Consider the following 27,233-nt stretch of genomic DNA (forward strand, 5'->3'; position numbering starts at 1 on the left):
TACAGCCCAGAGTTTGCCCTGTCCTTGTAATTAGAGTATGTTCTTACTTGAATGAGCCTTCACTGTTCTTCAGTAGCATTTGATATCTTGGAATAAATTAGAGCACCTTCACCAAATGAATTTACAGTAATACTTTCAGTATGACCCCATCTGACAGCTTTCTCCAAATTGCTTTTTAATTCTAGAACCTGTGCTACAGGAAATGAGAAACATTTCCAGTTAAATATGTTGAACTGTGAAATTTTCAACAACAGATAAACTTCCAAATGTCATGCATTGTGGCTGGCTAAATCTTAGCATATGGTAGACAAGTATCTTTTTGCAGTTTGCTTCTTTCTCATCAAGCTGCCTTTGATTTGGATTGAGTACAATATTAGTCCCTTTTACTGGTTGTCATGTAGCTTATGGTCTGTTGCAGACTTCGTTCTGTGTCTGAACTCATGTGACTCCAGTTTCTTACATACATTTATGACCTCTCAGCATGTTACTTAAGAGTTATCTAGGCTGATGGAGACCTTTGCAAAAAAAATTTAGATCCCTGTTTTGGTTTATACCCACAGAGTTGTTTGTTACATGAGAAGCCTCTTCTATGAGTTAACATTCTTATATGCTATGACCATGATCTAGAGGTATGTGCGCACCAGAGTTTTCTTGTCTGTTTCCCTTTCAACAGCTCCTTCTACTGAACCTCCTCCAAACTACTTTTTTAAAACCTCTTCCAATTTTAAAAAGCAGTTTAGTGGTTTGGCATGAAAGCTGCTGAAGGATTGGCTTCACTGGATGACAGCCAATATAAATCGGGTCTTCTGGTTTCATTCTGAATTGTCCCACTTTGATCATACCTCTCCTAGTAGTAGGAAGGTGGAAGCTCTCTTTTCATGCTGCAGGTTGGAGTAGGCTAGTAACCCTCATTTAGGAGGAGTGATATTTCAGGTAGGAAGTCCTCCTTTAAAAAGAAAAAGTGTTTAATGTTAGTTTGCTGCTGCAAAGCTTCACAGGTCTTTGTTGCATCTACAGAGCTTCTATGTGAAAAAGGATTCGCTATTCTGATCCATATCAGGTACAGCTCTGCACTAGTTCTGTGGAAGCCCATCTCCTTGGGAGCGCTGTTTGATAAGCAGCTGCTGGATTATCTTCAAGATTATAACATAACCATTAAGTGTATTTAATTTCAAAAAGGGTAATTTATACTTACTGTCCTCTACACTTTCCCCCTACAAACCAGAATTTTTTAATTCTTAGAATCATAAATAGTTGCCTCAAAAGTATATTTTCAGTATGGTTGCATATATGCATACCTGAAGGCAGAACAAACAATATCTAAAATTTTAATCTTTTTTGTACGAATGACTTGTAATAGAATTATTCAGTGTACATACTGTCAATGGCAAGAAACACTGTGTATAAAGTTGATCTAAGCTTTTAGGATTAGGGAGGCTACATATTGAAATGATTGCCTTTGTGCATTCAACACTACAGCACAGTGCTTTCTAACATTTCAGTAAAGGTTCTTCATTTATAAAAACTATTCAGGGCTTTTGAAATATATTGTCTTTATTAGTATTGTTAAATTGTTTTTTCGATTTTGCATTTGTTTCTGTCATTTGTTTTTTAATTTTTCTGAAGGGATAGATACGATAAAGGCTTGCTTTTTTTATTGGAATGTATAAATGCATGTTTTTAGCAAAGCTGTAATTCTGCTTTCCCTTATGCACAAGTGTGAACTGTTCAAAGTGCATTTGATAATGAATTGACTGTCTGCTGTCATTTTTATTCAGCTGTTCAGTTATTTTACCTTTACAAATAATAATTTATCAGTAATTTATATAATCTGTTTTTCTATTTTATCTGCATGCTTATGATTTAACAATGATGTAATCACAATAATTTTAAAATAAGTTGTATAGTATCTCTATTTTTGTTCTAAAATAATAAAAATAAATAAAGAATTTGGTTTGCTACAGAAAATGTACCTGTTGTAAGATAACTAAAATTGTAGTTTTTAACCTGTCATTTCAAAGTGGGGAAAATTACTTTTCACATTCTATACTAGTACCAGTCACTGTTGCTACTTCTCCTAAGGAAATCAAATAAACATATAAGATGACATATAAACTAGTTGGACCTTGATGCTTTTGAGAAAGCACTCACTAGCTTACCTGGAAAATAAAACAACTTTTCTTTTCTTTTTTTTTAACACACCAGGCTTATTTTACTGAAAATCCCTTGTAGGATCTGATGACCAAAATAGGACCTTCTCAATGAACTCTGATTTTCATTCTGCGGGACTGAAAAGTGCAAATGCCAAAGCCTCTCCAAACTACTCTGTGCATGTGTGAAAGACACTTCTGCACACACAAGGCAGGAAGTTTGACCATTTTTCTACCCTGCCCTACAAACTTTGGGGCCCCCTGAAAGCTATTCCAGAGGGTCCACCAGCCTTTGGGTGGAGCCCTTCAGCTTGTATGGGAGCTGCCACTGGAACAGGGGAGAAGATAAGCCCCCTTAGCACAAGCAGAAGCAACCTTGTGATACTTGGAATGCTGGCCAAGGTCTATAGAGGAAGTTAATCAGGTTTTGTATACATGTGGGAAGTGGGGCTTTTGAATTACTTTATGGTCATTCTAACAGTTTTAAATAAGCTGAAAACTGCATTAAAATCCAGAAAGTGCAGTTCATAAAGTCTGTGTTGTGTTTGGATGTTTTTGTATTATTTAAAATTAAGCATTATCTTACCTAGACAAGTGTGCTGTTATCAAAACATTTTAATAACTATTCCAGTTGAAACAAACAAAGAAAACCTTCACTTCTGCCTCTGCTTGTTCCTTATTTTGAATAGTGAAATGCTGATGGTGCTACTTGATGATCCAGCTTCTTTTCACCTATGTGACAGTGAACATCATAGTATCTTGTGCACAAATTCATTAGTTTGTCACACATTTGTGTAATTCTACTGAAGGGTGTACTAAATATTTAAATCACAGTATGAAACACACATAAAGTACCCATTAGACCCCCCCCCCAGAAGAAAGCTGCATTTCAGGAATAGACAGCTGTCAAGTCACCAAGTGATCAGGCTCAAATGATGCCAGAAATAATTTAAATAGCCATGTCAGTTTTTTCAGGTTGCTTAAGTTGAATGCTTGCCCTTAACAATTCCCTTCTCTCTCCCCCCCCCCCCTTTGTATTGTTTACACACACAGCTAAATTATATGGGAGTTGCAGAGTATGGGACCAAGAAAATAAAGCACAAAGAATATGCAGCTCATAACTTTGTATATTTAGACGTTAACTCTGCTTTGTCAAACTAAGTTATGTTTTCCATATAAAAATAATCTCCCACTTTACAGGAATTAAATTATCTGACCTGACAATTCATTTAAATAATGCCCTCATCCAAAAATGTATCAAAACCACTCTGAGGCCCAATTCATAATACATTATCTCAGGAGTATGTATGCGGCCAAAAATAATGTCATTTGAGTTTTCATGCAGTTGCCAAGTTAAAGCGTAAATAAATAAATACCTATGTCAGTACAGCGGCAGATATTTATCATGTAATCTTCTCATATAGGAAAGTGTTATCACAAGCCCATGAAGCTTTGGCCACAGTAAACTGACTTAACAGCAACCATATTCCCGAAATAACATTTGAAATTAGTTTTAGAAGTATCTTACAATAGTGCAGTTAGTTGGAGTATAATATAGACAGATGAGTGCAGTCAGCTCAATATACAAAAATATGCTGTGAAAATTTCATTATGACAGGCTTGTCATTGACAAAAAAGCTATTTAAAAAATCCAAGGTGGATTTCTGAGAAACTGAGCACTGAACAATATTTGCAAGCCAGGTTCAATGGATACCTCAACAAGGATTCTAGGTGGATTTGACAATGTGTTATACCTGTGATGTTATGGTAACTCCTAGGGCGATAAAAGAAGGCTGCTTCCTTACAGAAGCACCATATTGTCTATTCAGCTACATTTACAGAAGCTCAATTCTGAAGGCCCCAGGTCTTTTAAATTAAGGGCTGGAAAATCCTTACTCCTGGTATGGGCTGTGTTTGCATGCTTCACACATGCATCCAGGCTTTCTCCATTGGAGCCCTTGGAAGTAGCTACCTGTGTGGTTTGCATACTCAGGAAAGGTTTTTAAATTATTTCCTTAACTCATTCATTGATTAGCTCGTTCTTATAAGGAAGCTGATATTGCCACATACAACTATTAGAAAGATGTAAGCACAAGTACAAACACAAGACATCAGCATCAAAACCATAGCTATTTTGCCCCTTTTAGTCAGCTAACAATTCCTCATTTATTAAAATGGAATCCCAATATTTATAGTTCTTGTTAGAAATAGAATATTGTCTAATAATAGCACAAGAGGCCAGTGTTTTGCAACAGATCACACATTTTCATATATGCATGTGTGCATCATTTATCCTTTATTCTATCTGCTCCATAGCAATGTGTAGCATGTGCTTTTTAGAACATGCTAAGCACTGAGATGTTACTGATAAACTGAAAACTTGACATAGCACTGTCCAGTTTCTTAAACAGCTTTACTCTCAAGGTGTCACTTTTAAAAAAGAATTACAGTAGCTAACGTGATCTGTAGCTGGTGCCAAGCTGTCTTCTAGGGGTGGTTCTACCTATTTTTCATACTATTCACATTCTAACCTACATCAAAGAGCCACCAACTGCTTAAGTTAATTGCCTCACAGGTAATTTGGCCAATAAACTGCTATCCCCATTTCACAGGAATGCTCTAAATCATTAAACTGCAACATGGATTTTCCCTCAAATTATGATTGCATGGAAAGTAGAAATCAGTAGCTGGCACAGTAAAGGTCTTTCTCTAATAAAACATCTGATACTTAGAAACCTTTTGAATCCTTGTAACCAAGTAGGGAAAGCTGAACAAGTTCCACTAACTGCTATTTCCCCAATAAAGGGCCTGGTGGTAAACTTGTAGATTTTTCCCCAAGAAGGATAATATCGGTGCAACTGATAGTAGTGGTAGAATATTGATAAGAACGTGATACTTGTTGCTATTTGTGGGGAAGGCTATGTGGTTCTGTTTTAAGAGCAGTAAAGGGGTACTTCATATGCTGTCTTAGGCTGTGGCTGGTGACAAGTTTTGAAAGGCACCTTAATTTTCCAGAGTTGTAGCCAACAAAGTCCCATTAGCACAAGGATTTCCATCTGCCCAGTGAGACTTGCAGTCCCCACAACACCCCCCAAATTTGCTCTATAGAGTTGGGGGGAACTTCCAGAACAGGTTGTGGGTGTGAAGAGAGGGAGAGAAAGTCTTGTTGCTCAGGCAGAGGTCCTTGTGCTATAGGACAACTTACTCTTTCCCAGATGGTGCGCTGTATCTAACTCTGACCTGTTCTTTAAGTTGGTAGATCTGAGCCAACTTCCTGTCAACAGAGACTGTTTGGGCTTTTTATAGAGACTAGGAAAACACTTTCCTTCACTGAAGTACCTTCTACAGTTGTCTTTGTCTAGTTGTACACATGTTTGTCACAAGAAAGTCTCTCACACGCTCACCTGCACCCCATTGCCAGCATGCGAGGGATGAATCCTACCCAGATGGTTACCTTAGCTTTCTATTTTTTTCTGAGATAGCCTTAAGTACCAAAAAGCCATCAAACTGAAAAAGGCAGAGCATGGTCTTCGTGTGAGGACATTTTTGTAGCAATTTTACTATGTAATGCAAAGCTTAACCGAATGTAGTAGTAAAAATTCTAGAGCAAAGTGTTGCTCCGAGGCTACCTAGGAAACAAGCCTACATGGGATGGTAATGGCAGTTAATTCAATACGGGTTACATACGCTTCAGTTTGCATATGCTTCAGGTTACAGACTCCGCTAACCCAGAAATAGTACCTCAGGTTAAGAACTTTGCTTCAGGATAAGAACAGAAATTGTGCTTCCGGCAGCAGCGGGAGGCCCCATTAGCTAAAGTGGTGCTTCAGGTTAAGAACAGTTTCAGGTTAAGAACAGACCTCCGGAATGAATTAAGTACTTAACCCGAGGTACCACTGTACAATAGTGAAGTGGCACAGGTGTGGTTGCGTTGCTCTCTTGGCTTCCCAATGCCAGTTGCTGAGAGGGGCAGGACAGCAGTGAGCCTACAGCATACCAAGCTCCCCATTCCCTTGCCCCTCCTCTCTTGGTAATTGGCAGTGATGTGCAGCATTGGGAAGCCAGGAGAGCAATGCAGCCCCACCCACACCCCTGGCCACAGCTGATTCAGCTGCTGCTATTATTTAGTATTGAAAGTACAGAGGAAAGCTGTAGTAAAATTTATGCAGGCAGCTTGAGTTATTGGAGGAAGATGCTCACAAAAGTGAATTGCTAAGCCCAGGGGTTGCTTTCTTTCTCTTGAGTCTTTGACTCAACAGCTTGCATTGGTTGTAATGGCATCTTTGTAAAATAGAAGTGGTTAATTCATTGGGATTGTTCTAGGCACGTAAAGGGATAGAGAACATTTTTCTCTATGCACATACGTATGGGGGGAGGAAAAACCGGGCAGTTTTCTATGGATTCCAGAAATGACTTTTGCGCCTTTTGATTTGAATTTCATAGTCATAAAATAACTTATATTAAAGAGCATTACATATAAACAATGTTATGAAAGAGCACTGTAATTCTCTGTTGTTCTTTTCCCCCAGAAATGCCTCCAAAACTTAAGAAAAAAGGACATTCTGGACGAGAACAGAAGAAGGTACATTGTTGTATAGGGGAAGATACTTTAATGTTTCTCTGCTTGACATTATGTTAATTTATCACAAAGAAGCCCACTCCATGTCCAATAGAATGGGCAAAGCTTTGCTCATCTCAGCTCCCTAGACCTGTCTCACATGGGAAGGCAACGCAGGATATGGAATCCTGCAATACAGAATATGGAGCCAGTAGGATTCATTCATCTAGGCCCCTAGCATTAATCAAGGTTTGGAGTTTCTGAAAGATAGGGTCCAGAATGGACAAGGAATTATCATTGGATCCAGCTCTCAGGTTTCCTCAAAGGCTTAATGTTTTTTCCCAGTTGAAGAAGTAAGTGTTTGATTATTGAGGAAGTGCAGCTCAAACAAGAGAGGCTGTTATAAAAGATTTTTTAATTGCCTTTTGAATAATTTTTTTACTGAAATTCTTAGTATTTCAGTTAGTTCCATTACATAAGTACAGTTTGGGAGCAAGAAGCTAAGTATTGAACTTACCTTGCTCTTTGTGCAGTGCTATCTTTCCTGGCAGAATACTTTTATAAATTTACTGATTGCTGAAGCTAGCATTGAGTATGGGGCTGGGGCAACAGTAAACTTCAAAAAAATACAGTGGGTTTTGTTTTTTTCTAAAAGAGTACTTTATTTGGTTGCATATTTTTCTTCCTAAGGCTCGGTGGTCTGCTATACTCTTATTAAGGTACACACTTCGCACAAGTGCATGTACGAAGTTTCAGCAACCAGTTTTTGTAAAAGCAAGCAACTTCGGGAGAAGATTTTTTATGTGGAGAATTCTCATGGGAAAGCTAACACATTTCCCACAGTTTTTCCACTGCAGCTCCCCTTCTCCACGCTGTTTTTCTCCATCCTAGCAATTCAGTTGAGTGAATGCTGGGAAGGAGAAACTAGGGACAGGGCGGTCTAACGAAAGGGGTAGCACTCCCTCCCCGTTGTTTCCCATGCAGAAACCTGATTGTATGCTCTGTTTCTTTCCTGCAGCATCACCATCACCACCATCAGCAGACGCAGCAACAGCAGCAGCAGCAGCAACAGCCACAGTTGCAACCACAGCAGCTGCCCCCACCACCTCCTTCAGCCCCTCAACAAGCAGCCCCTCCAGTCAAATCCTCTCCTCCAGCTTTTGTTCCAGTGCAGATCCCAGTTATGGAGCATCCGCTCCCAGGGAATATGTTTGACACTATTTCACATTTCACTCAACCGATTATACACCTTCCTCAGCCAGAAATGCCGCCCCATCTCCCTCAGCAGCCTGAGCACAGCACTCCTCCTCACTTGAATCAGCATACAGTAGTTTCTCCTCCAGGTGAGTGCTGTTTCTTGGATGTGCACTAGTTTTTTAAGTTCCTCAAAGGACATTGTGGACATTTGAGCAATATTGCAGGCCAAGGGAGTACAAATCAAGGAGAAGTTTCTCTTGAAATCAGAGGGCTATTTTAGACATAACATTCCTAGTTTGCTAAACCATGGGGTTGTATCCAGTGAAATCATTCAGTACGTTTCCAAGCACAATTCAAAGTGTTGGTGCTGACCTTTAAAGCCCTAAATGGCCTTGGCCCAGAATACCTGAAGGAGCGTCTCCACCCGCATTGTTCAGCCTGAAGTCCACTGAGGCTCAGCCACTGAGGTCCAGCTCCGAGGGCCTTCTCGGTAGTGGCGCCCACCCTGTGAAATGCCCTCCCTTCAGATGTTAAGGAGATAAATAATTACACAAATTTTAGAAGACATCTGAAGGCATCCCTGTATCAGGAGGTTTTAGCACTTGATGTCTTATGTTTTTAGATATGCTGTAAGCCACCCAGAGTGTGTATGATCAGTGTGTGAAGGGGAGGAGGCATGGGATGGGGAATGTCATTCAGTCCCAGTACTTGTTCCCAGCTTGCTAAACTGTGGTTTAGAAAGACTTGAACATTGTATCTACACCGGGCTGTAATTGAAGGGTCAGGATTTTGAGTTTAAAGAGCTGGTTTTCTATGCCATAATGTGCAGGATCCTTTCTCAGTTGACCTCTTTTACACAGAAAAAGTTGTGTGGGTCTTTTTTGTGTGTGGTGGTGGTGTTAAAAAAAAAAAAGGTGATCTTCCACCTGAAACCTGTAGTAGTACAATCCATTCTACTGTATCAGAGCTCAGCAACCTTATTCCCATTCAGCTGCATGCATAGACCTGACCTTAATCTGTGAGAATAATGCAACTGTTTTCCGTGTCACAGTGTTGATGTAATGTCTTCCTGCTTTCTCTTCCGCAGCTTTGCACAATGCTCTGCCTCAGCAACCCTCAAGACCTAGTAATCGAGCTGCAGCACTCCCCCCTAAACCTGCTCGGCCTCCCGCAGTGTCACCAGCTCTTAACCAGCAACCCATGCTTCCGCAGCCCCCACTTCCCCAGCCTCCCCAGGAGCTTTTAGAGGATGAAGAACCTCCTGCTCCTCACCACAACCTGCTGAGTAGTAGCCAGATGCAGCTGTACATTCAGCAGCTGCAGAAAGTGCAGCCACAGACTTCTCTCCTCCCTTCAGTGAAGGTCCAGTCGCAGCCTCCGCCATCCCTGCAACCGCCCCCTCATGCTCCAGTGCAACAGATGCAGCATCAGCCACAGCAGAGGCCAGTACATATGCAACCAATGCAGTTCCCTCCCCATATCCCTCAGCCTCAGCCACCTCCGCAGCAGCACCTACTCCCGCAGCAGCAACAGCCGCCGCCGCCACAGCCGTCAAAACCCCAGCAAGTCATCCAACACCACCCATCGCCGCGACATCACAAGCCAGATCCCTATTCAGCTGGTGAGTAATCTAACGTGAATATAATAAACACTTGAAACGTACCAGGGTGGGGTGGGGGCCCTGAATTGCTTTGCTTCCAAAATCTTCCACGCTTTATTGATGTTATTTATGATAAAATCAATGGAGGCTATCACACTGCTTAAAAGTCATGAATTGAAGAGAACACAAGGAAGGAAAAGGGGGGTTTCTAACTGGAGTTATTGTGGGTTTTTAAATCAAATTCATCTCCAATATATTTTTGTTTGACAACGTTATACTATTGTATCCATTTAGTAATAACAATTTCATTTTGACAAAACATTGACTCTTCAGTAGCCAACAGTTTTTCCTTTGCACCTGTACTCTGTTCAATTAGTGCCATGCATAGTGTTTCTTTTCAGAATGCCCCTTGCTCATTTAATACCTCCCCTAGACTTCAGTTTCCCTTGCTTAAAAGACAATAATATTATAAGGTGAAGCAATCCATTGTCTTAGATCAGGGGTGTCAAACTCAAATTCATCGGGGGGCCGCATCAGCAGTTTGGTCACCCTCAAAGGGCCGGTTGTATCTGTCACATCACAGGATGGCATGCGCTCAATATAAAAACAAGTGGAGGTTTCCTGAATGCATGTAAAGTGGAGGGTTCCTGTGTAGAACGGCCGGCGCCGCTAGAGGGCAGACGTTCTCTGGCTTGTAGGCTGCCGCGCCTGCGCTGAAGAGGTGGCTTTCTTGTGTCAAAAAAAAAGAAAAAGCGAGAATAAAAGGTGAAGGCGGGCAGCTGGCGGCGGCTACACGGGCCACATGACGAGGTCTGGCGGGCCGGATTCGGCCCGCGGGCCTTGTGTTTGACACCCGTGTCTTAGATTATCTGAGCTATTAGGTAAAATGCATTTGACTCAGGTTTTCTGTTTTTGGATTCAAAAATCCCATGTGTCCTGCTGCATCATTCTGTATTCATATCTCATACATACATACTATGTTATGATCAGTGTTAGAAACTAAGATATGAAAGCTAGGAGCTAAATGGCACCTTAAACCTAGGTTATGGCGCAACAACAGAATGTCTAGGCACACTTTTTTATAACAAGAATACAAAGATGAAAACGAATGAACTTCAGCTAAAATATTATGTTCCTTCCCCTGCCCACCCCCCTAATATTCTTAAGAGGTTCTCTTCTCCAGTCTTCTGAGAGTAGCTGGAAGTGGGGAGGCAGAAAAAGGTCCTCCTTTCCTTCCATTCTGCCGTTTTAATCTGAAATCTTAGGTGCAGTACTGTACCCAGAGCTCAGAAACTGCTCAAACTGCTCATACTAATGAAATTCCCTGTCACAAAATATGCCTAGCCTAGAACAATGGGAGTTTTGAACACCGGTTATGATATCTCAAAAGGACTAATACAGTATAAATGGTGCCCCATCTGTAATTAACCAAAAGAGTCCGCTGCTGAATGATGACACCTTGGGAAAAATATAGCACTTTAATCATTGTTCCTGCAGGCACTGTAGGAGCAAAAGTTAAGGTGCTATAATGTGCTCACTGTAGGACAGAAGAGCCAGAAAATGTTTTCACAGTCATAGTGCTGGATTTCTTAATGAGGCATAGTGAAGTGTTTTGTCTGGGTCTTCACTTCTTCCTCTTCATAGCTAACATTCATTGAGCACTTATGTACTGTATATAATATTAACTCTTCCTAAGGAGCTTGCAGTGTACCATAAACAGACAAAACTGAAATGGAAAAAGGGAAAAGTCAAGTATTAACTCATTTGTAGTTTGGATGGGAAAGGACAGAGTCACATAGTGATGAAGGACTAGGTAAGTGAAGTCTGGGTGGCTTTGCAAAGGCTTTGCTAAAATAAAATAGTTTTGAACAGGGGTCGGCAACGTTTTTTGAGGCCAGGCTGGTCCACTCCCCGGCAGACCTCTCCGTGGGCCAGGGTGTGCGCACCCGTGCATGCGCTCAAGCTATTTCCAGTGCTCCTCTGTCCCGGAGGTGCACCAGAAATAGTGTGTATGCACACGTATGGGCGCTCCTCCGGGTGAGGACACACTATTTCTGGCGCACTTCTGGGATGGAAGAGCACCTGTGTGCATGCGTACACGCTATTTCCGGCACTTTTCCAGAAGTTGGTCTCCAAGGCGGAAAAAATTGTGCCGGGGGGGAGGGGAGCACAGAATCCCCACGCTGATCCACAGAACAGCTGTGGGCTGGTTCCAGGAAGCTCATGGGCCAGAACCTGCCCATGGGCCTTAGGCTGCTGACCTCTGGTCTTGAAGAACAATTGAAAGGCATCAAGGAAGGTAACTTAATTGATTGGCAGATACTGATCAGGGCATAGGTAGCATGCAGAAGTCACTGACAGGAACTGAGGGGGGGGATAAGAGTGGAGATAGGGAACATTAAATGTGAAAAATAGCATTTTGAAGCTTTTGTGAAACACATTCAGAATCCACATACATAGGTTATGGCTAGACCACATAATGGTGCAGACAATGAAAGATCAACCTCTAGTTTGCACATTGCTTCATTGGGCTGATTCCTGCAAGTATGCAGCAAAACACACCCATTCTCCATTCATTGATGAGCATATGATAATCTGAACATGCTTGAGAAACATTAGAGGGCAAAAATGCTTTTAATGAACTCATATTTGGTAAATAGCTAACAATTTAGTAAAGGCGTTCCCAACCCCAGTTGTAACACATTCTGGTCAGAACTTCTACTGCAGATCATTGGCCCATGATCTCAGAACTTTTGGTTAATGGCTCTGACTGAACTGTGATAAGAAGCTGACGGACTGGTGCTGAATTGTTACAGGTCATTTGAGAGAAGCACCTTCTCCTCTCATGATGCATTCCCCACAGATGCCACAGTTCCAGGGGCTGCAACATCAATCTCCACCGCAACCAAATGTCCAGCCAAAAAAACAGGTAAAGACATAGTGTGAATGTAAAGGACTTTCCAGAATTCAGTTTGCCCATGAACCTTGAAAACATTATCAAGGTGAGAAAACAGGTATTTGCCAAACACTTGTAGTGCAAGATGGGGTGGGCTTACACAGGGAAAGCTACGTTATGAAATTGTGATTGACATGCGTTTGTCCTGCTGTGACAGGAACTGAGAGCCGCATCTGTGGTTCAGTCACAGCCTATGGTAAAAGAAGAAAAGATGCAATCCCCAGTCATCCGAAATGAGACTTTCAGCCCAGCCTTGCGGCAGGATCCTCCCAAACACCCAGAGAGCATCAAGCCACCTACACATATCCAACAACGTGAGTGACAATTGAAATCTGTTGGTTGAGTGTGATGTGTCATTGTAGATTTGTCCACATAAAAGAGGAAAGGCTAAATTTATCATACTGATCCATGATCAATCCTTCTATAGTGCCGACCAACAGGAACAGGTTTTTACAGTGATTATTGTTGTTTCAGGAACAGAGATGAAGCCAGTGGACAGTGGGCGGCCTGTTATAAGACCCCCAGAGCAAAATCCACCACCTGGAGTCCAGGACAAAGAGAGACTGAAGCAGGAACCAAAAACACCAGTTGCCCCTAAAAAGGTAACAGTCCTATTATCAGCAAGTGTCTCTAAAAGTGAATCAAGAGTATTATAACTATCCTTGGAAAATGTGATTTTAGCGATCTGGGCTGAATTGCTGACACTCCCGCTAGGCATTGTTTCTTAGTGGAACAGAGAGTTATAGTTATAAGCTGTAATGTACTTCTTCTTTTTCCTCCTCAGGATTTGAAATTAAAGAATATGGGCTCCTGGGCAAGCTTAGTGCAGAAGCACCCCACTGCACCATCCTCTACAGTGAAATCCAGCAGCGACAGCTTTGAGCACTTCAAGAGGGCAGCCCGGGAAAAGGAGGAGCGTGAGAAGGCTTTAAAGGCTCAGGCAGAACAAGCAGAAAAGGAGAAGGAGCGGCAGAGACGGGAGCAAGAGAGAATGAGGTGAGAGGAGCCTGTACTGCTAACCCATTCACCTGCAAGTAAGGAGCAAGCACATGCTTCATTGTGTTCATATAACTTTATGATCATAGGTGCTGTAATTTGGCATAGGTGTGCTAGGACTTGTTTTTGCTATGCCAACCTGCTGTTAGGTAGGTTAAAGTCAAGCTATAGCAGAAATCCTATACCCCCGTTGTTTTGTATTTTCACGGTTAACAAGCTGTCGAGCAGTGCCTTCAAATCAGCATGTTATTCCTGGACGCTGTTAGTACCTTCTCAGGTGCTAAGGAAAAGATGCAAAGAGTAGCGTATGGTTTTAATGGTACTTTTGGTCTTGGGCAGGAGTCGTGAAGAGGAGGATACTCTGGAGCAAGCTCGTCGAGTTCATGAAGAAGTCCGACGGCGCCAGGAGCAGCCACCACAGCATCATCAACCACCACCACCACCACAGCAGCAGCAGCAACAGCAGCAGCAGCAGGTGTCAGCAGCAGCCTCTGCTCCCCAAGCACAGAGCTCTCAGCCGCAGGCTTCTCAGTCCATGCTGGACCAACAGAGAGAGATGCTCAGAAAACGAGAGCAGGAACGAAGGCGCAGGGAGGCAGTAAGTGAGGGAGAAAGGGATTATTGGGGTTTGAATGAGAAGCTATTTCGACAACAAGCTAAACAACAGAGGCTCACTTTGCTGGTATAATTTTTAATTTGCTCACTACGTGCCAGAGATCCTCAGTCTTTTTCACAGGATTCTCACGTTAAGCCTACAATCCCATGTACATGTACCTATGTGTTAAGTCCCACTGAGTTGTGGAACTTCTGAGTAAAGTAAACATGTTTAGGGTTGTGACTGTAAATCAGGTGTCCCTCCTAGAAATAGTTGTTCCATATTCATTGACAAAGCTCTCAGATTTCCCTCTCTCTAAATTTCTACATTTTTCTTTTCTCTGTTTCTTACTGACCTTCTATTTAATATGGAAGTTCATGGAAGTTCCCAGAGTCTGCATTTTACAAATGTACAGATACTGTCCACACATGGTCATTGCTCCCTGTGCACATAATGCTAAGTCATGGTTTGTAGTAATGGCTTCAGCAAATGCTGAGTTATCTCACAGACGAACAAACAAGACATGTCTTGTTTCTTGAAAGCTTGGTTTATGTTCTAAATGCCACTCTTGCCTTGTGCCTTTGTAGCTTGATGAGCATCTGAAGTGCAGTGGCCTAACAAACCAGAGCTAAGCAGAGTTGTTGGGTTTTGACATAACCCCTATCTGTAGTTAAAACAAGACATGTTCATAAGCCAACAGCAACTTATGGTTTCACATTGTGGGTGGCATTAAGTTTTTCTCAAAGTAGACCCTTTAAAATTAATAGGCCTAATTTACCCATGTTAATTAATTTTAGTGAGTCTACTCAGACTAACCAAACTATGGCTTGGTGTTATGTGTGAACCAGGCCACTGAGGTTTAATCAGATTTGTCTTCAGCACAAGGGGGACCTTTATTCCACCTAACCTTTCATACACACAACTTGCTCTTCTTAGGGCCAAGCCATAGGTGTCTACTTTGAAGTTAAATTATACTTCCTTCTTGTCCCACTTTCGCATCCTTCATTCTCTCTCTTCCTCTCCCTCTCCCATACCAACACACATTTCTCAACATCATGTTCCCTGACACCGTCACTCTATCCTGTTTCTTTTATAAGGCAGTGGTGTAATAGATAACAGAAAAGAAAGCACCATCTGCCGGAGCCCTTTTAATGTTCTCTGGTATGATTTCCTTAGACCTGCCAAACATACTGTTTTAGGTTTTCTGGAGTCAAGAACTCCAGCCTGCCCCTTTATGGAAGAGACAGTGTGCCTGGCCAAGCAGGCCAGTGATTGCCACTGCCTGGTGGGTTCTGCAGCAGAAAGCCCCCTTTTCTACTGGATGGCTATATAACCTGTCCTGCAAACCTGGGTGACTGTTGCCTTCTCTCCTCTTTTCCAGATGGCAGCTACTATCGACATGAATTTCCAGAGTGATTTGCTGGCAATATTTGAAGAGAATCTTTTCTAATAGCACCTGGTTTTCTTTGCCTGACTCCTTAATTTCCTGGCAAATCTTTGACTCTCCATAGTGTTGTTGGCGGCTGGGAGGAGAGCATTCCTGCAGCCTTTCTGCATGTGTGACAGATGCGGCCTCAGAAGGATCAGCAGAGTCTGCCTTACAATGTGATTTTCTTCCCCACCCCGCCTCACTGAAGAAAGAAAGACCAAGACAAGCCAACTCTGTACTAGGTTTGAGTCGGTGGACATGCAGTTACCGGGAAGGGTGCCCCTGATCACTTGATATTCTCTATGCCAAACTTACTTGCAGTATATCCAGGACTTAATGCTGTTCACCCCTTTTCTATTCTTAAGAGTTCTGAGTTACAGAATGTCTTTGACTCTACAATGCTGTGTGCTGGCAGCACAAGACACTCTGCATTGAGAGGCTGTGTACAAGAAGACATACAAGCTGTTTCCGAGTCCTGTCATCACTGGCTTTGCCTTTAACTAAACTTCCCACAAGCCTGTAGCTGGGAGCCATTCTCTGTAAGTGTTCGCTTGTGAAAAAGGGAATAATTTAGCGGAGGTGTCAAGTGTACCTGGCGATTTGAGTGAGGTTTCTGTTTTTAGCATTGTGTGGAGGTCCAGGAATCTGAGCTAGACTACCAACCAAAGTCAGTTTCTTTCAATCTGTTTATTTTCCTCCAGACAAATTGGCACTGCTCAGCTCATGAGTGGGTATTCTTGTCTCTTCATTATGGATTGGAGTGGGGAAAACATTAGCACCAGGGGTATCTCCCACCCTGTCAATAGTGTTTGACTGTGGCTGTATTGTATAGTGAATATAGTTGGCATATATTTGTTTGAGTTTTATTGGTGAGCCCACCAAACTCTGTAAAGACACTGCTTATATTTTGCTCAGTTCCAGACTTTTCATCTATATTTTTAACTGTAATACCAGAAAGATACATTTTGGGTTTTAAATGTCATGGAGTCTGTTAAATTAGTTTTTATACAGCAAAGGAGCAGCTCCAAGGAGGGAGTGGGAGTGGACTTGGATCAGCAGGAAGGCCTGCTCCTCTTGCCTTCAGTTGAATTCTCTCACACACTAGCAGTGATCGTTTTCCCAGCACCTTTAGTGTGTTTTTTTTCCATTTTACTCTTTGAATTGTTCCAAGTTTATGTGCCATAAATACCCACTATACAGTACAATACTGGTGTGTCAGTATTGGCCAATCTCTGGAGTAATTAATTGGTTTTACTTTAATACGGTGAATATGCATTTGGTCTGTACTGATCATGGAATAAACTCATCTCTTTTTTTTTAAAGTTGGTGTCGTACTGACATTTCTTTTAAATCCTGCTTGTGATGAAAAATTACTTAAGGGGGGTAAAGCTGCAAAAGGACAGCTTGCCCCCTCACCTGTCTTGCTCCAGCAGAGAAGGGAATTCTCCGGCCACAATTAGCAGGGTTTCTGTCTTGTCACAAACCTGGGAAAAGCTTTCCCTGGGAGCAATCCTAAAGCAACAGAATTCCCTAGAAACTGTAGGAAGACAAAGTATCAAGCAGTTGGTGCCTTCTCAGAAGAGACTTTCCCAGAAGGCATCTTACCCCATGGCTGGTTTCATGCTGTAGAACTTTCCAAAAGTTGGAAAAGACCATGCAGGGATTGCTCTCAGTTACTTCCTCTTCCTGCAGTGGACAAATCTTAGCAAATGTATGATGTAGCTTCCAGCAGTGAAAATTGGTCCACTTCAGTTGCAATGAGAAAGAGGCAAGGTTTGTCTGCTTATGGACAATGGTCCTCCAAGCCTTGGACAAGTCCCATGTTGTCAGTGAAATACTTTCTTTTAAATTTGGCTGCCTGAAAAGTGCTTAGGTTTGGTGCATTTGGACTGGCTGCAGCTGACCCCTGGAGGATCCAGTGAAAGGAGAGGAAGGAATAGATAGTTCACCTTTCTGTACTCTTCCTCCAAACAAGTGTTCTCGGAGGACCTCCTGGCCCCAGAATTTGACAGTGTAGAGCTTGTGTTGATACCTCTCTTGACAAAATGTGACTGTTCTGACAGAAACTGTCCTGAGTCTGGGTCAGTGGGGTTGGGCTATCGAACACTGTTATTCAGTGTACTTATTCCTGGCAGCTCGGGCCCTGCCTGGCTAGCTGCTGTAGAGGATGCTATCACTTTGCGTGAACACCTCAAACCAACCTCACTTCTGCGCGTTCAGCCAAAGACACCCCTATTTTCCCATATGACCTAAGTTTTGAAAGACAGTTTGCATAATTTGCCATCATCTTTTCACTCATATGAGATGCATTGCCCAACTAGATTATAACTGGCCAAATGGGAGATAAACTCAGCCTTGTATTATATAATATGTATGTTGTGAAAAGGGTGGTGTCCAAAATGACATAAATATAGGTAGCAACTTATGCTGGGCTACCTTCATGTCTCCAGACCTGGAAAAGACTGTACTACCCTTACTCCTCATGTGATTTTCCAGTGTATTGGGAGGAGTGGGAAAGGCGATACCTAAGGTAGCTCTCAACTGCCTCTGATTAGTATTGCCCTCGCATCTTTTGGTCCTTTTCAGCATCAATCTCAGGTCTTTTTGCAACAGGTGTGTATTGTGGCCTGCTGCACAGCTCCAATACCAGGCTATAGGCTGCCACTGTCAGATGGCATGGCAGACCATGTGTCACCCATTCCCAGCCTAACTTTGGACTTGGCCTTTCAATGAGCAATTAAATCTCTATGCCCTTAGTTGTCAGAGGTGCATGGAGCAGTAGCCATGTACTGAAGGGAACAGACTGAATTTAGGGGCCAGTGATTCTTTGGTATTCTTGTGAGCTGTTGGTCTTCACACTGAATTTTTACCTAAAGGTGCCTTTTTAACTCTACATCATTAGAAGATCTCCAAGCTTTTCTGTGTAGAGTACCAGACAGTTGGGTACTTTGAGGGAGTGAAGGGGTGTCTAAAGAAGAGATGCTCCCAAGACAGCCTCTGTGAAGGCTGTCGAGTATTACCTTGCTGAAAGGATGTGCAAGTAGGTGTTGGTCAAGCTTTCTGCCACCATGAGTTGCTTAAAGCAAGCAAAATGTTGTCTGTGTTCTCCTTCTTCCTGGTAGTTGCCAGTCTTGAGAAGGCCAAGGGGGTGTTTGCACTTCCATCTCCAAGCCCAGCAGATCTGTATTAGGAGTGGGCTAGACTTCTGGCCAATAATTGCCCTTAGCTTTAAAATGCAACTGTGTAGTCCAAAGGATGCTGGGTTTCTGAGGACTGTGCACTGGCCTGGGGGGGTCACTGTATGCTTGGGAATGTGTAGCTGTTCATTTTTTGGACCAACATAAAGGTAGTCACAGTACGCTGGATTGTACACAAAACTAGCTTCCACCCTTTAACTGCTGGCGTGTGAGCATTATTACTTCAGAATGAACGAGATGTTGAATCTCTCACACAGATTCTTTGTGAAGGTTTAATTGATGGATTAGCCCTTGGTTTTAAATTGTATCCCAGAAATTGTCAGGGAAAGGGGGCTCATGTTACTGTGGCTACGGCTCAGAATTAAGTAGAAAGAGCCCCTTGCATCCCCTCCTCTTCCCTGTGCCACTGGCGCATCCTATTTACCACAAGTTCATTAACTGGCCTTAATATTCTCCTCTTGGCTCTTTTTGTGCAGATCTTTGATGGGGAAGTAGGAACTTTGGCTTCCCTTCTGAACGTTGTTCTGATCTTTTCATTTCCATTGCCAGTCCTTTCTCACAGTATTCCTTGCCCCCATGTCTCCCCCACCCCCACTTGCCCTTTTTACGAAGCACTTTGGATGATCATCTCCCTCCTTTAATTTTAAGCTCAGGGTTTTTGGGGTACTTTTAGTGCACATCCGCTGTAAGAGTTGATCACAGATGAGCTCACATCCACTGTAAGAGTTGGTCACACATGAGCTCATCACAATTGTACATAATAAAACCGCACCATACTGACAAAAATAAAGGCATAACAAAATGGAGATGCTGGAACTTCTACCAAGAGAGCACCCTCGGCTGTAAAATTTTAAAAATATATAATTTATATGTATGCAAAGAACAACACCCCTTGTATCTAGTCAGTAGTGAGGTTAGTCCTTTTTTAATGTTAACCCCTCTTTTTGCATTTGACATTTGCCAAACCTTGTCGGTAGTTGAGAGTTCCAAGTAGTGATAGAGTTTTTTAGATTGGTGGCTTACTCAGCTGTCTCGTTCTTCTTCCTCACTCTCCTCCCCTCCTTTCTATCTTTTGCAAACTTCTTGAAATGTTTACAGGCTTGCACCTATCTACTTTAATTTTTTAAAAGCTGTACTTGGTATTTTATTTTTACACATTTCTGAATGATGAACATAGGGTGATATCGTTAGTTGGGACATGATTCTTTTTTTTCTGCCAAAGGTATTTTTTGCTATTCTTGTGTTTTATTTTTCTGTTTTTACAAAATGTTTGTGTTTATAATTTGGTTGTCATTCAGACTGAGACATATTTAATTTCCCTTTCTTCCCCCAACCCCATGTATGATTTTAACAATTACAGACATTAGATGTAGGAGTCTAGCCTAAATGATGTAATCTTGTTTATTTTTTCCCCTTCTTCAGTCTTGTACAAATGAATAAGAGAAATGTACAATCCCACTGTACTTAATGCACGGAACGCTTGGCAAATAATTATGTCAGTGAATTTGAAACTTGTATTAAACACTTTAGACATTTGTAGAAGGGAATTCATAGAATTTTCACTTATATACTAAAGGTTTTTTGTGCAGTTCTCATTGCAAAAAATAAACATTTGTACTGAAGATATGAAGTACACTTTTTTCTTTGATCTTTTGCTCTTGTACAGGAAGACTTGGCAAAGGCTACACTGAATGTTGGGTCCCAGCTCATCAACTGGTTTCCCTCATAGTTCAAATTTCAGTTGCATGTTGTACAAGCTCAGTTCTCTGAAAGCCCTCCCCAGTACAGAAATTGCCACTGCAATTAGTTTTCTAATAATATTTCAAATCTACCCCATACCAAATGCTGAAATATCAGCACTGCAACCTATATATGCTCTGATGAATAAACTAATTTGTTCTGTATTTAATAATTTTATAATTTCATGATGTTTTAATTATTTTATTGTTTTTTATAAGTTGATGGTATATAAATGCTTATTTTTTAAAAAATAAGTCTGCCCCATACCAAATGTTGAAATATCAGGACTGCAACCCATTAAAATAGGAGACCACAGTCAAAATTCAAAGCTGCCAGACAGTACTAGAAACAGGATGTTTTGTTTATTTATTTATATTAAACTTGTATAGATCTCAGGGCTGTTCACAGCATAAAAATACAAGATTAAAGCACAAAATATATAATAAAAATAAGCACAAAACCAAAACACCAGTAACCTCTGTTCCTCCTGCCCAACACATTTTAAAGGGTATAGGATGTCTATTAGCCCAAGGCCTGGTTGAAGAGGAACGTATTCGCTAGGCAGCTAAAGGTGGATAATGATGGCGCCAGCTGGACCTTCCTGGGGAGAGCACACCACAAATGGAGATCCACTGCAGAAAATGCTCCTTCTGTTGTTGCCACCCTCTCATGGAGGAAGCGCATGAAGAAGGGCTCATATGATGACTGCAGTTTCCAGGTCAATTCATATGGCGAGAGGTGATCCTTGAGATATTGCAGTCCTGAGCCATTAAAGGCTTTATAGGTCAAAACCAGCACTTTGAATTGGGCCTGGAAGCTAATTGGCAGCTAGTGAAGTCAGGTCAGGATCGGTGTAATATACTCAAACCGGCTTGGCCCCATGAGCAACCTGGCCACTGAATTCTGCACCAACTGAAGTTTCCAAACTGACTTCAAAGGCAGCCCTACATATAACGCATGTCAGTAATCTAACCTAGAAGTAGACCACAGAAGTTAGGCTATCCCTGCCCAGATAGGGGCACAGCTGGGCCACCAGCTGAAGCTGATGAAAAGCACTCCATTCCACTGAGGCCACTTCAGCCTCAAGTGACAGCAAAGGATCAAGAAGTACCCACCCCCCAAGCTACATACCTGCTCGTTCAGAGGGAGTGTAACCCCATCAACAGCAGACAACCTCCCATCCACCCAGTCTAAAGAAACGCTTCAGTCTTACCTGGATTGAACTGCAATTTGTTAGTTCTCATCCAGTTAATTACCAAGGCAAGACAACATTCCAGCACATCCACTGCCATACCTGTAGATGTAAAGGAAAAGTAGAGCTGAGTGTCATCAGCATATTGCTGACAACATACTCCAAACTTCTGCATAACCCCACTCAGCAGTTTCATGTAAATGTTAAGCAGCATAGGGGGGAAAGCAAATCCTGAGGAACCCCACACTGAAGGCTCCATGACGCAAAAAACCCACACTCAAGCATTATCCTCCAGAAATGTCCATCCAAGTAGGACTGGAACCACTGCAAAAACAGTGCCACCCATCCTTAATTTGGACAGCCGCTCCAGAAGGATACCATGGTTGATGGTATTGAAAGCTGCTGAGAAGTTGAAGAGAGTTAACAGGGACACATTTCCTGTCTCCTGACAGAGATCCTCAAACTGGGCAACCAAAGCAGTGTCTGTGCCAAACTTCGGCCTAAACCCTCTTTGAAATGGATCTAGAAAATCAGTTTCTTCCAAGAGCACCTGAGTATGATCTGCGACCATCCACTCAAGAACCTTGCTCATGAAAGGGAAGTTAGCAACTGGCTGGTAGTTGTTAGATTTTCCGAACTGAAGGAGGGTTTCTTGAGCGGTTTTACCACTACCTCCTTCAAGCAGGCAGGAACCACCCCCTCTCACAAGGAGGCATTAATCACCTCCCTGCTAGCTTTTATCAGCCAAGAGGGGCAAGGGTCCAGAGGATGTTATAAGGTCAGCAGTGTGCCATAACCCCCATAATCTACCTGCCTCGAGTGAGTGAATTGTGTCCTGCTTTTAAATATGATTTAGATTTTTTCTCTATTTCATTTTATGCTAGTTTTAATGTATGTTATTCATTCATTCATTTGCTGTTGTTAATTCACTTTGAGTGAACTTTTGTAAAAAAATACAACTAGTAAGTTTTTTATTATTGTTTTATATAACCCATCATCCAACCTCCCTAACCATAGCTGCTTACAACCAGTCCAAATAAAAAAGGTTTACAACAATCCTGAAACATCCTCAGATGCTGCCGAGTCTTCAGGGGAAGAAAGTCCTGCAATTGCAGAAGTTGCCATCAAGAGTGTACACAGATGGTAATCTCAAGCAGGCTGATATCAGCTGACGTCTTTAAGAGGCGTACACCATCAAAGGGCTTTGCAACCCAGACTAGCATCTTGAGTTGAACTGTATCCAGAAATCACTGAGGAACAAGTGGAAATACTTGAAAGGGCTGTAACATGTTCCTTACAACCTGCCCCTGCCAGGAGATACACTCCTGCATTCTGCTCAAAGTTTAAAACGCTAGAACCGCTGGTATTTTGGCAATGATGAATTATCATGATGGGCACTCCATTGCTACAGAAATGATAAAAACAGTGATGTGACAACCGTTTGAAGCTGCTATGTGACTGACTACATCAAATATCAGAGCAATAGTAATAGGGTTGCATGGCCAGAATATAAAATGGGGAATCAGTGATGCTCAGTGTGCAGGTGCCTACAAAACCACTAGTAGAAGGAAGAACTATAAAACATTCAAGTCTCTGTTCTGTGTGATCTCCCCAATTCGCAGTTTTAAAGGGCATTTTGATCAGATGACCCCTCTTTCAAGGGAAGCGTTACAAATTGGAAAAAACTCTGCTATTAGTCCCACTTTACAACAGACTACTGGATTAAGTCATACTTTTTACTACAAATGGTTTTGTATGTAGTACAGGCAGCAGCCAGCAATACAGTGGTACCCCGCAAGACGAACGCCTCGGAAGACGAAAAACTCGCTAGACGAAGGAGTTTTTCGTTTTCTTAGCCGCTTCTCAAGACGCATTTCCCTATGGGCTTGCTTCGCAAAATGAAGCTTGCCCCACAAGCTCCGGGGATAGTGGGGAAACGCAGCGCGTCTTCCCCGCTGTCCCCGGACCGCTTTTGAAGCAAGGGGCGGCGGGGAGAAGATCGCTTCTCCCCGTTGCCAGCCCCGCAATCACCTCGCGCACGCCTTCCCCTCTCTCCCCGGACCCCTTTTGAACCAAGTGGCGGCAACGGGGAGAAGCGATTCTCCCCGCTGCCCCTTCCCTTGCTTTAAAACAGGTCCCCGGACAGTCTCCATAGGAACGCATTGATTGATTTTCAGTGCATTCCTATGGGAAACCGTGCTTCGCAAGACGAAAAACTCGCAAGAAGAAAAAACTTGCAGAACGAATTAATTTCGTCTTGCGAGGCACCACTGTACTGGCAGCAGCTGCAGTGGAGTGCTATTCCCATGGCTGCTCGCTACTGCCAATTTCTCCACAATTCATGGAGACAGTTGGCGTTGCTGAGGGGAAAGAGCAAAGCACCACCCTGCCTTTCCCCTAGAAGGGAGAGGGTGTGGTTGCCCACCCTAGGTGAGCTTCTGCTGCAATTGCTGATTTTATCCACTCCACCAGACCTTGCTTGTGAGGCAGAGTAAGTCCCAGTATGCCAATGAGCTTGCTTTTTATGGGTTTTATGTATGACAGCAGACGGAGTACCTCTCCTCAATCCTGGAAGGTGAACATACTTCAAAACTCTTCTGACAGGGGTGGGAAATTAAAGCTGACATTGAAACAAACACATGAGCTGATTTTCATACACACACGATTAATACCAATTTTCATTATTATTACCACAGGGTACACACAATGATACAATTCTCTTCATAGTGGTGGAATGATTATACCTCATATAATCAAATGGGTTATTGACAGGCTCCCTTACTAGAGCGTATTGTTAAATTTCTATAACATCCATTTGAAGATCACAGGGCAGTTATAATATAAAACCACAGAAACGCATACCATAATAACAAACAAAACCAATAACTCCACACACATAGTTTAAGAGGCCATAGCTTGTTATTTATAACAGTATACAAACAAGCACATTATTATTCATATCAGATGCACATCAGTATCAGTTTGCATATAGTAGTATGGGGGGGGGTCTAGAAAGAGGTGGTGAAGCTTGCTGAGCATCCACCCAAATTTGTTGAGCTGAAAGGCTGCCAGAACGCACCAAAAAGGTTCTGCTGAGTTCCAGCTTTAAAAAAAGCCCTGGTATTATATACCTGTTCCTAGTAATGGCAAGCTCTGGAAATGTTCCCATGTACCACAAGTAATTACAGTGGTACCTTTGGTTACATACACTTCAGGTTACATATGCTTCAGGTTACACACACTGCTAACCCAGAAATAGTGCTTCAGGTTAAGAACTTTGCTTCCCGATGAGAACAGAAATCGGGCTCCAGCGGCGCGGTGGCAGCAGGAGGCCCCATTAGTTAAAGTGGTGCTTCAGGTTAAGAACAGTTTCAGGTTAAGAACGGACCTCCGGAACAAATTAAGTACTTAACCCGAGATACCACTGTATTGCCAATAAGTCTGTAATCCTTAACTGAGGATACATTCATTATACAGTGGTGCCCCACAAGACGAATGCCTCGCAAGACGAAAAACTCGCTAGACAAAAGGGTTTTTCAGTTTTGCGTCACTTCGCTAGATGAATTTCCCTATGGGCTTGCTTCGCAAGACGAAAACGTCTTGCGCTTTTTTAAAAAAGCCACTTGAAGAGGCGCAGTTGCGATGGACCGTGCTTCGCAAGACGAAAAACATCGCAAGACGAAAAGACTCGCGGAACGAATTCTTTTCGTCTTGCGAGGCACCACTGTAGCTGCTAATAACGCGAGTGACATGTTCTTAGCCACACTAGCAGCAATAGTCATCTTAAGCCTATAGATGGCACATTTGTGTTCATTCGTGCACACCAAGGAAAGTATCAGCTGGCATGGAGGAAGTACAAGAGACATGTGGGATGTGGGTGGAAACACAGTTCAATGAGATTGAGCACACTCAGTGGCCACAGAATGCTGTTTTAAGTTTGGGAATAAGAACACATGGAGGGATGGATAAGCGTACCCTGGAAGACAGCACTCCATACTGCAACATTTTGTTGCAGATATAATAAGCAACTTTGTTTTATTATTGAATTGTCCAAAGTGCTAAAGAGCTGGTTTTAATAGTGACACCTAGGACTATTCCTAGAGCTGCAAGTATCCCTAACACAACTGCGCAGTCTTGTGTTTCTTACCTGTTTTGCACTGGGAACTGAGTATTATTCTCCTGGGAAAACTGACATCTGAAGCTGTCATCTGAAGGATGAAACAAATAGGTAAGGTCAGGCATATAAGCAGCAGGATAGCCTAGGCCTGCAACTTAACTTCTGAGCAGACAGATGTCTCAGTAATCAGGATTTTGACCATGTTTTATCAAATGTCTATTTTCTACAACATGTTGCAAGTATTTGAACAATTGTGATACTCCAGTGGCAGGCCCATGCAGAGCTTGTCTGAAGCCTGGGAAGTGTCTTGTCAGAATAAAGTTATAAACTCAAACAAAAAAGCAGCTGGTCCATGCAGGCCACCTCCCGCCAACTTAGTCCTTCAAGTCCCAGGGCAAGTATACCTGGCTTCCCACCCACTTTTGCAGGAACATGCCACTGAAAGAGGGAGTCCCCATTTTCTGACACATTTCAGTCCCCAAGATTGTGTGGGAATAGCTCAGTAATGTAAGGGTTCACTTAATGCCACCCATTTAGTTGAATAATTATGGTGTGGTTGGTACCAATCATTGAAACAAATAGTTCTTATACCAGGGAGGTGCAGTGAGTGAAGCCTTGTGGTTTCTGATGGTATTGAGGCCAGAGCCAGATGTAAAACACTGGTTTCTGCCATGTGCAAGGGTGGAATTCAACTTTTAAAATCTTTCTGTTCACCAATGATGTATAGCTGAAAGCACCTTGGGGAGGGGAAGCAATAACTCAGCTTTGTCCCTTGCTCTTTTTTTACAACAGGAAATCTGGGGAAGCAATGTGTGTGTTTTTTTGGGGGGGATAGCTTGAAAACATTCCTTTTTAAATATTAAGTTTTGTATTCTTTTTCTCTTTAATATATTGTTAGTGCTGGCTCTTGACATTTTTGCTTCTGTTTTTAATTCAATAATTTGTTATATATATTTTCAGATTTCTCCCTTCCAAGTAAAATGGGGTTTGTTTGTTTTTTGATTACATGCATACCACATATCAGGACTCCAGTTCACGGGCAATTTCACAACCTCCATGAGCTGGTGATGTCCAAATCAACTTATCTAACAAGCAAAACTATTTACATATGAACTAAGCAGAGGATTCCGTTTCCTCCACCCATTTCAGCATGTGACGCTTAAGGCGTCCTGAGAATGAGGATGTGCATCCTGATATTTTCACCAGCTATCATTGCTGAACTTAACTCTTGAAAAGCCCACAAGCACAGCATGACCATGACAGAACTCTGCTGCTGTTACCAAGGAACTAGTATTCAGAGGTAGAATGAAGGTAGCAGGTAGCTACCATGACCTTGATAACCCTACCCTCCAGGAATTATTTAATCCCATTTTAAGCTAAAGGTAAAGGGACCCCTGACCGTTAGGTCCAGTCGTGACCGACTTTGGGATTGCGGCGCTCATCTCGCTTTATTGGCCGAGGGAGCCGGTGTACAGCTTCCGGGTCATGTGGCCAGCATGACTAAGT

At 42.4% G+C, this 27,233-nt stretch overlaps 2 protein-coding genes across 22 annotated transcripts in view; one reads left to right on the forward strand and one right to left on the reverse strand.

Annotated features, from left to right (window-relative positions):
• The window catches only part of BRD4 (bromodomain containing 4), a 73,513-nt gene extending 56,710 nt beyond the window's left edge, over positions 1 to 16,803 (forward strand). For all 5 annotated transcript variants that reach the window (XM_082213175.1, XM_082213179.1, XM_082213178.1 and 2 more), the window contains exons 13-21: positions 6,680 to 6,732; positions 7,727 to 8,051; positions 8,993 to 9,526; positions 12,322 to 12,434; positions 12,619 to 12,775; positions 12,936 to 13,063; positions 13,246 to 13,457; positions 13,797 to 14,055; positions 15,434 to 16,803. In XM_082213175.1, coding sequence (XP_082069301.1) covers positions 6,680 to 6,732; positions 7,727 to 8,051; positions 8,993 to 9,526; positions 12,322 to 12,434; positions 12,619 to 12,775; positions 12,936 to 13,063; positions 13,246 to 13,457; positions 13,797 to 14,055; positions 15,434 to 15,502 — 1,850 coding nt within the window. In that variant the 3' untranslated portion in view covers positions 15,503 to 16,803. The remainder of the gene's footprint in view (positions 1 to 6,679; positions 6,733 to 7,726; positions 8,052 to 8,992; positions 9,527 to 12,321; positions 12,435 to 12,618; positions 12,776 to 12,935; positions 13,064 to 13,245; positions 13,458 to 13,796; positions 14,056 to 15,433) is intronic.
• The window catches only part of LOC309526879 (uncharacterized protein), a 38,391-nt gene that overhangs the window by 9,849 nt on the left and 1,309 nt on the right, over positions 1 to 27,233 (reverse strand). For 6 of the 17 annotated variants that reach the window (XR_014216996.1, XR_014216997.1, XR_014216998.1 and 3 more), the window contains exons 2-4: positions 25,758 to 25,818; positions 21,632 to 21,712; positions 843 to 946 (exon numbers count right to left, since the gene is read on the reverse strand). Coding sequence is in view for 1 of the 17 variants with exons in the window: in XM_082213209.1 (XP_082069335.1) it covers positions 21,632 to 21,712; positions 25,758 to 25,818 (142 nt within the window). In the remaining 16 variants the exon portion in view is untranslated. Of the gene's footprint in view, positions 1 to 842; positions 947 to 2,736; positions 2,883 to 21,631; positions 21,713 to 25,757; positions 25,819 to 27,233 lie in introns of all 17 variants that reach the window. The other 11 variants (XR_014216994.1, XR_014216995.1, XR_014217004.1 and 8 more) reach the window with 6 other exon arrangements.

This window comes from Podarcis vaucheri (assembly GCF_965113315.1).
Source record: "Podarcis vaucheri genome assembly, chromosome: 2".
In the NCBI taxonomy this organism is placed as follows: Eukaryota; Metazoa; Chordata; class Lepidosauria; order Squamata; family Lacertidae; genus Podarcis; species Podarcis vaucheri.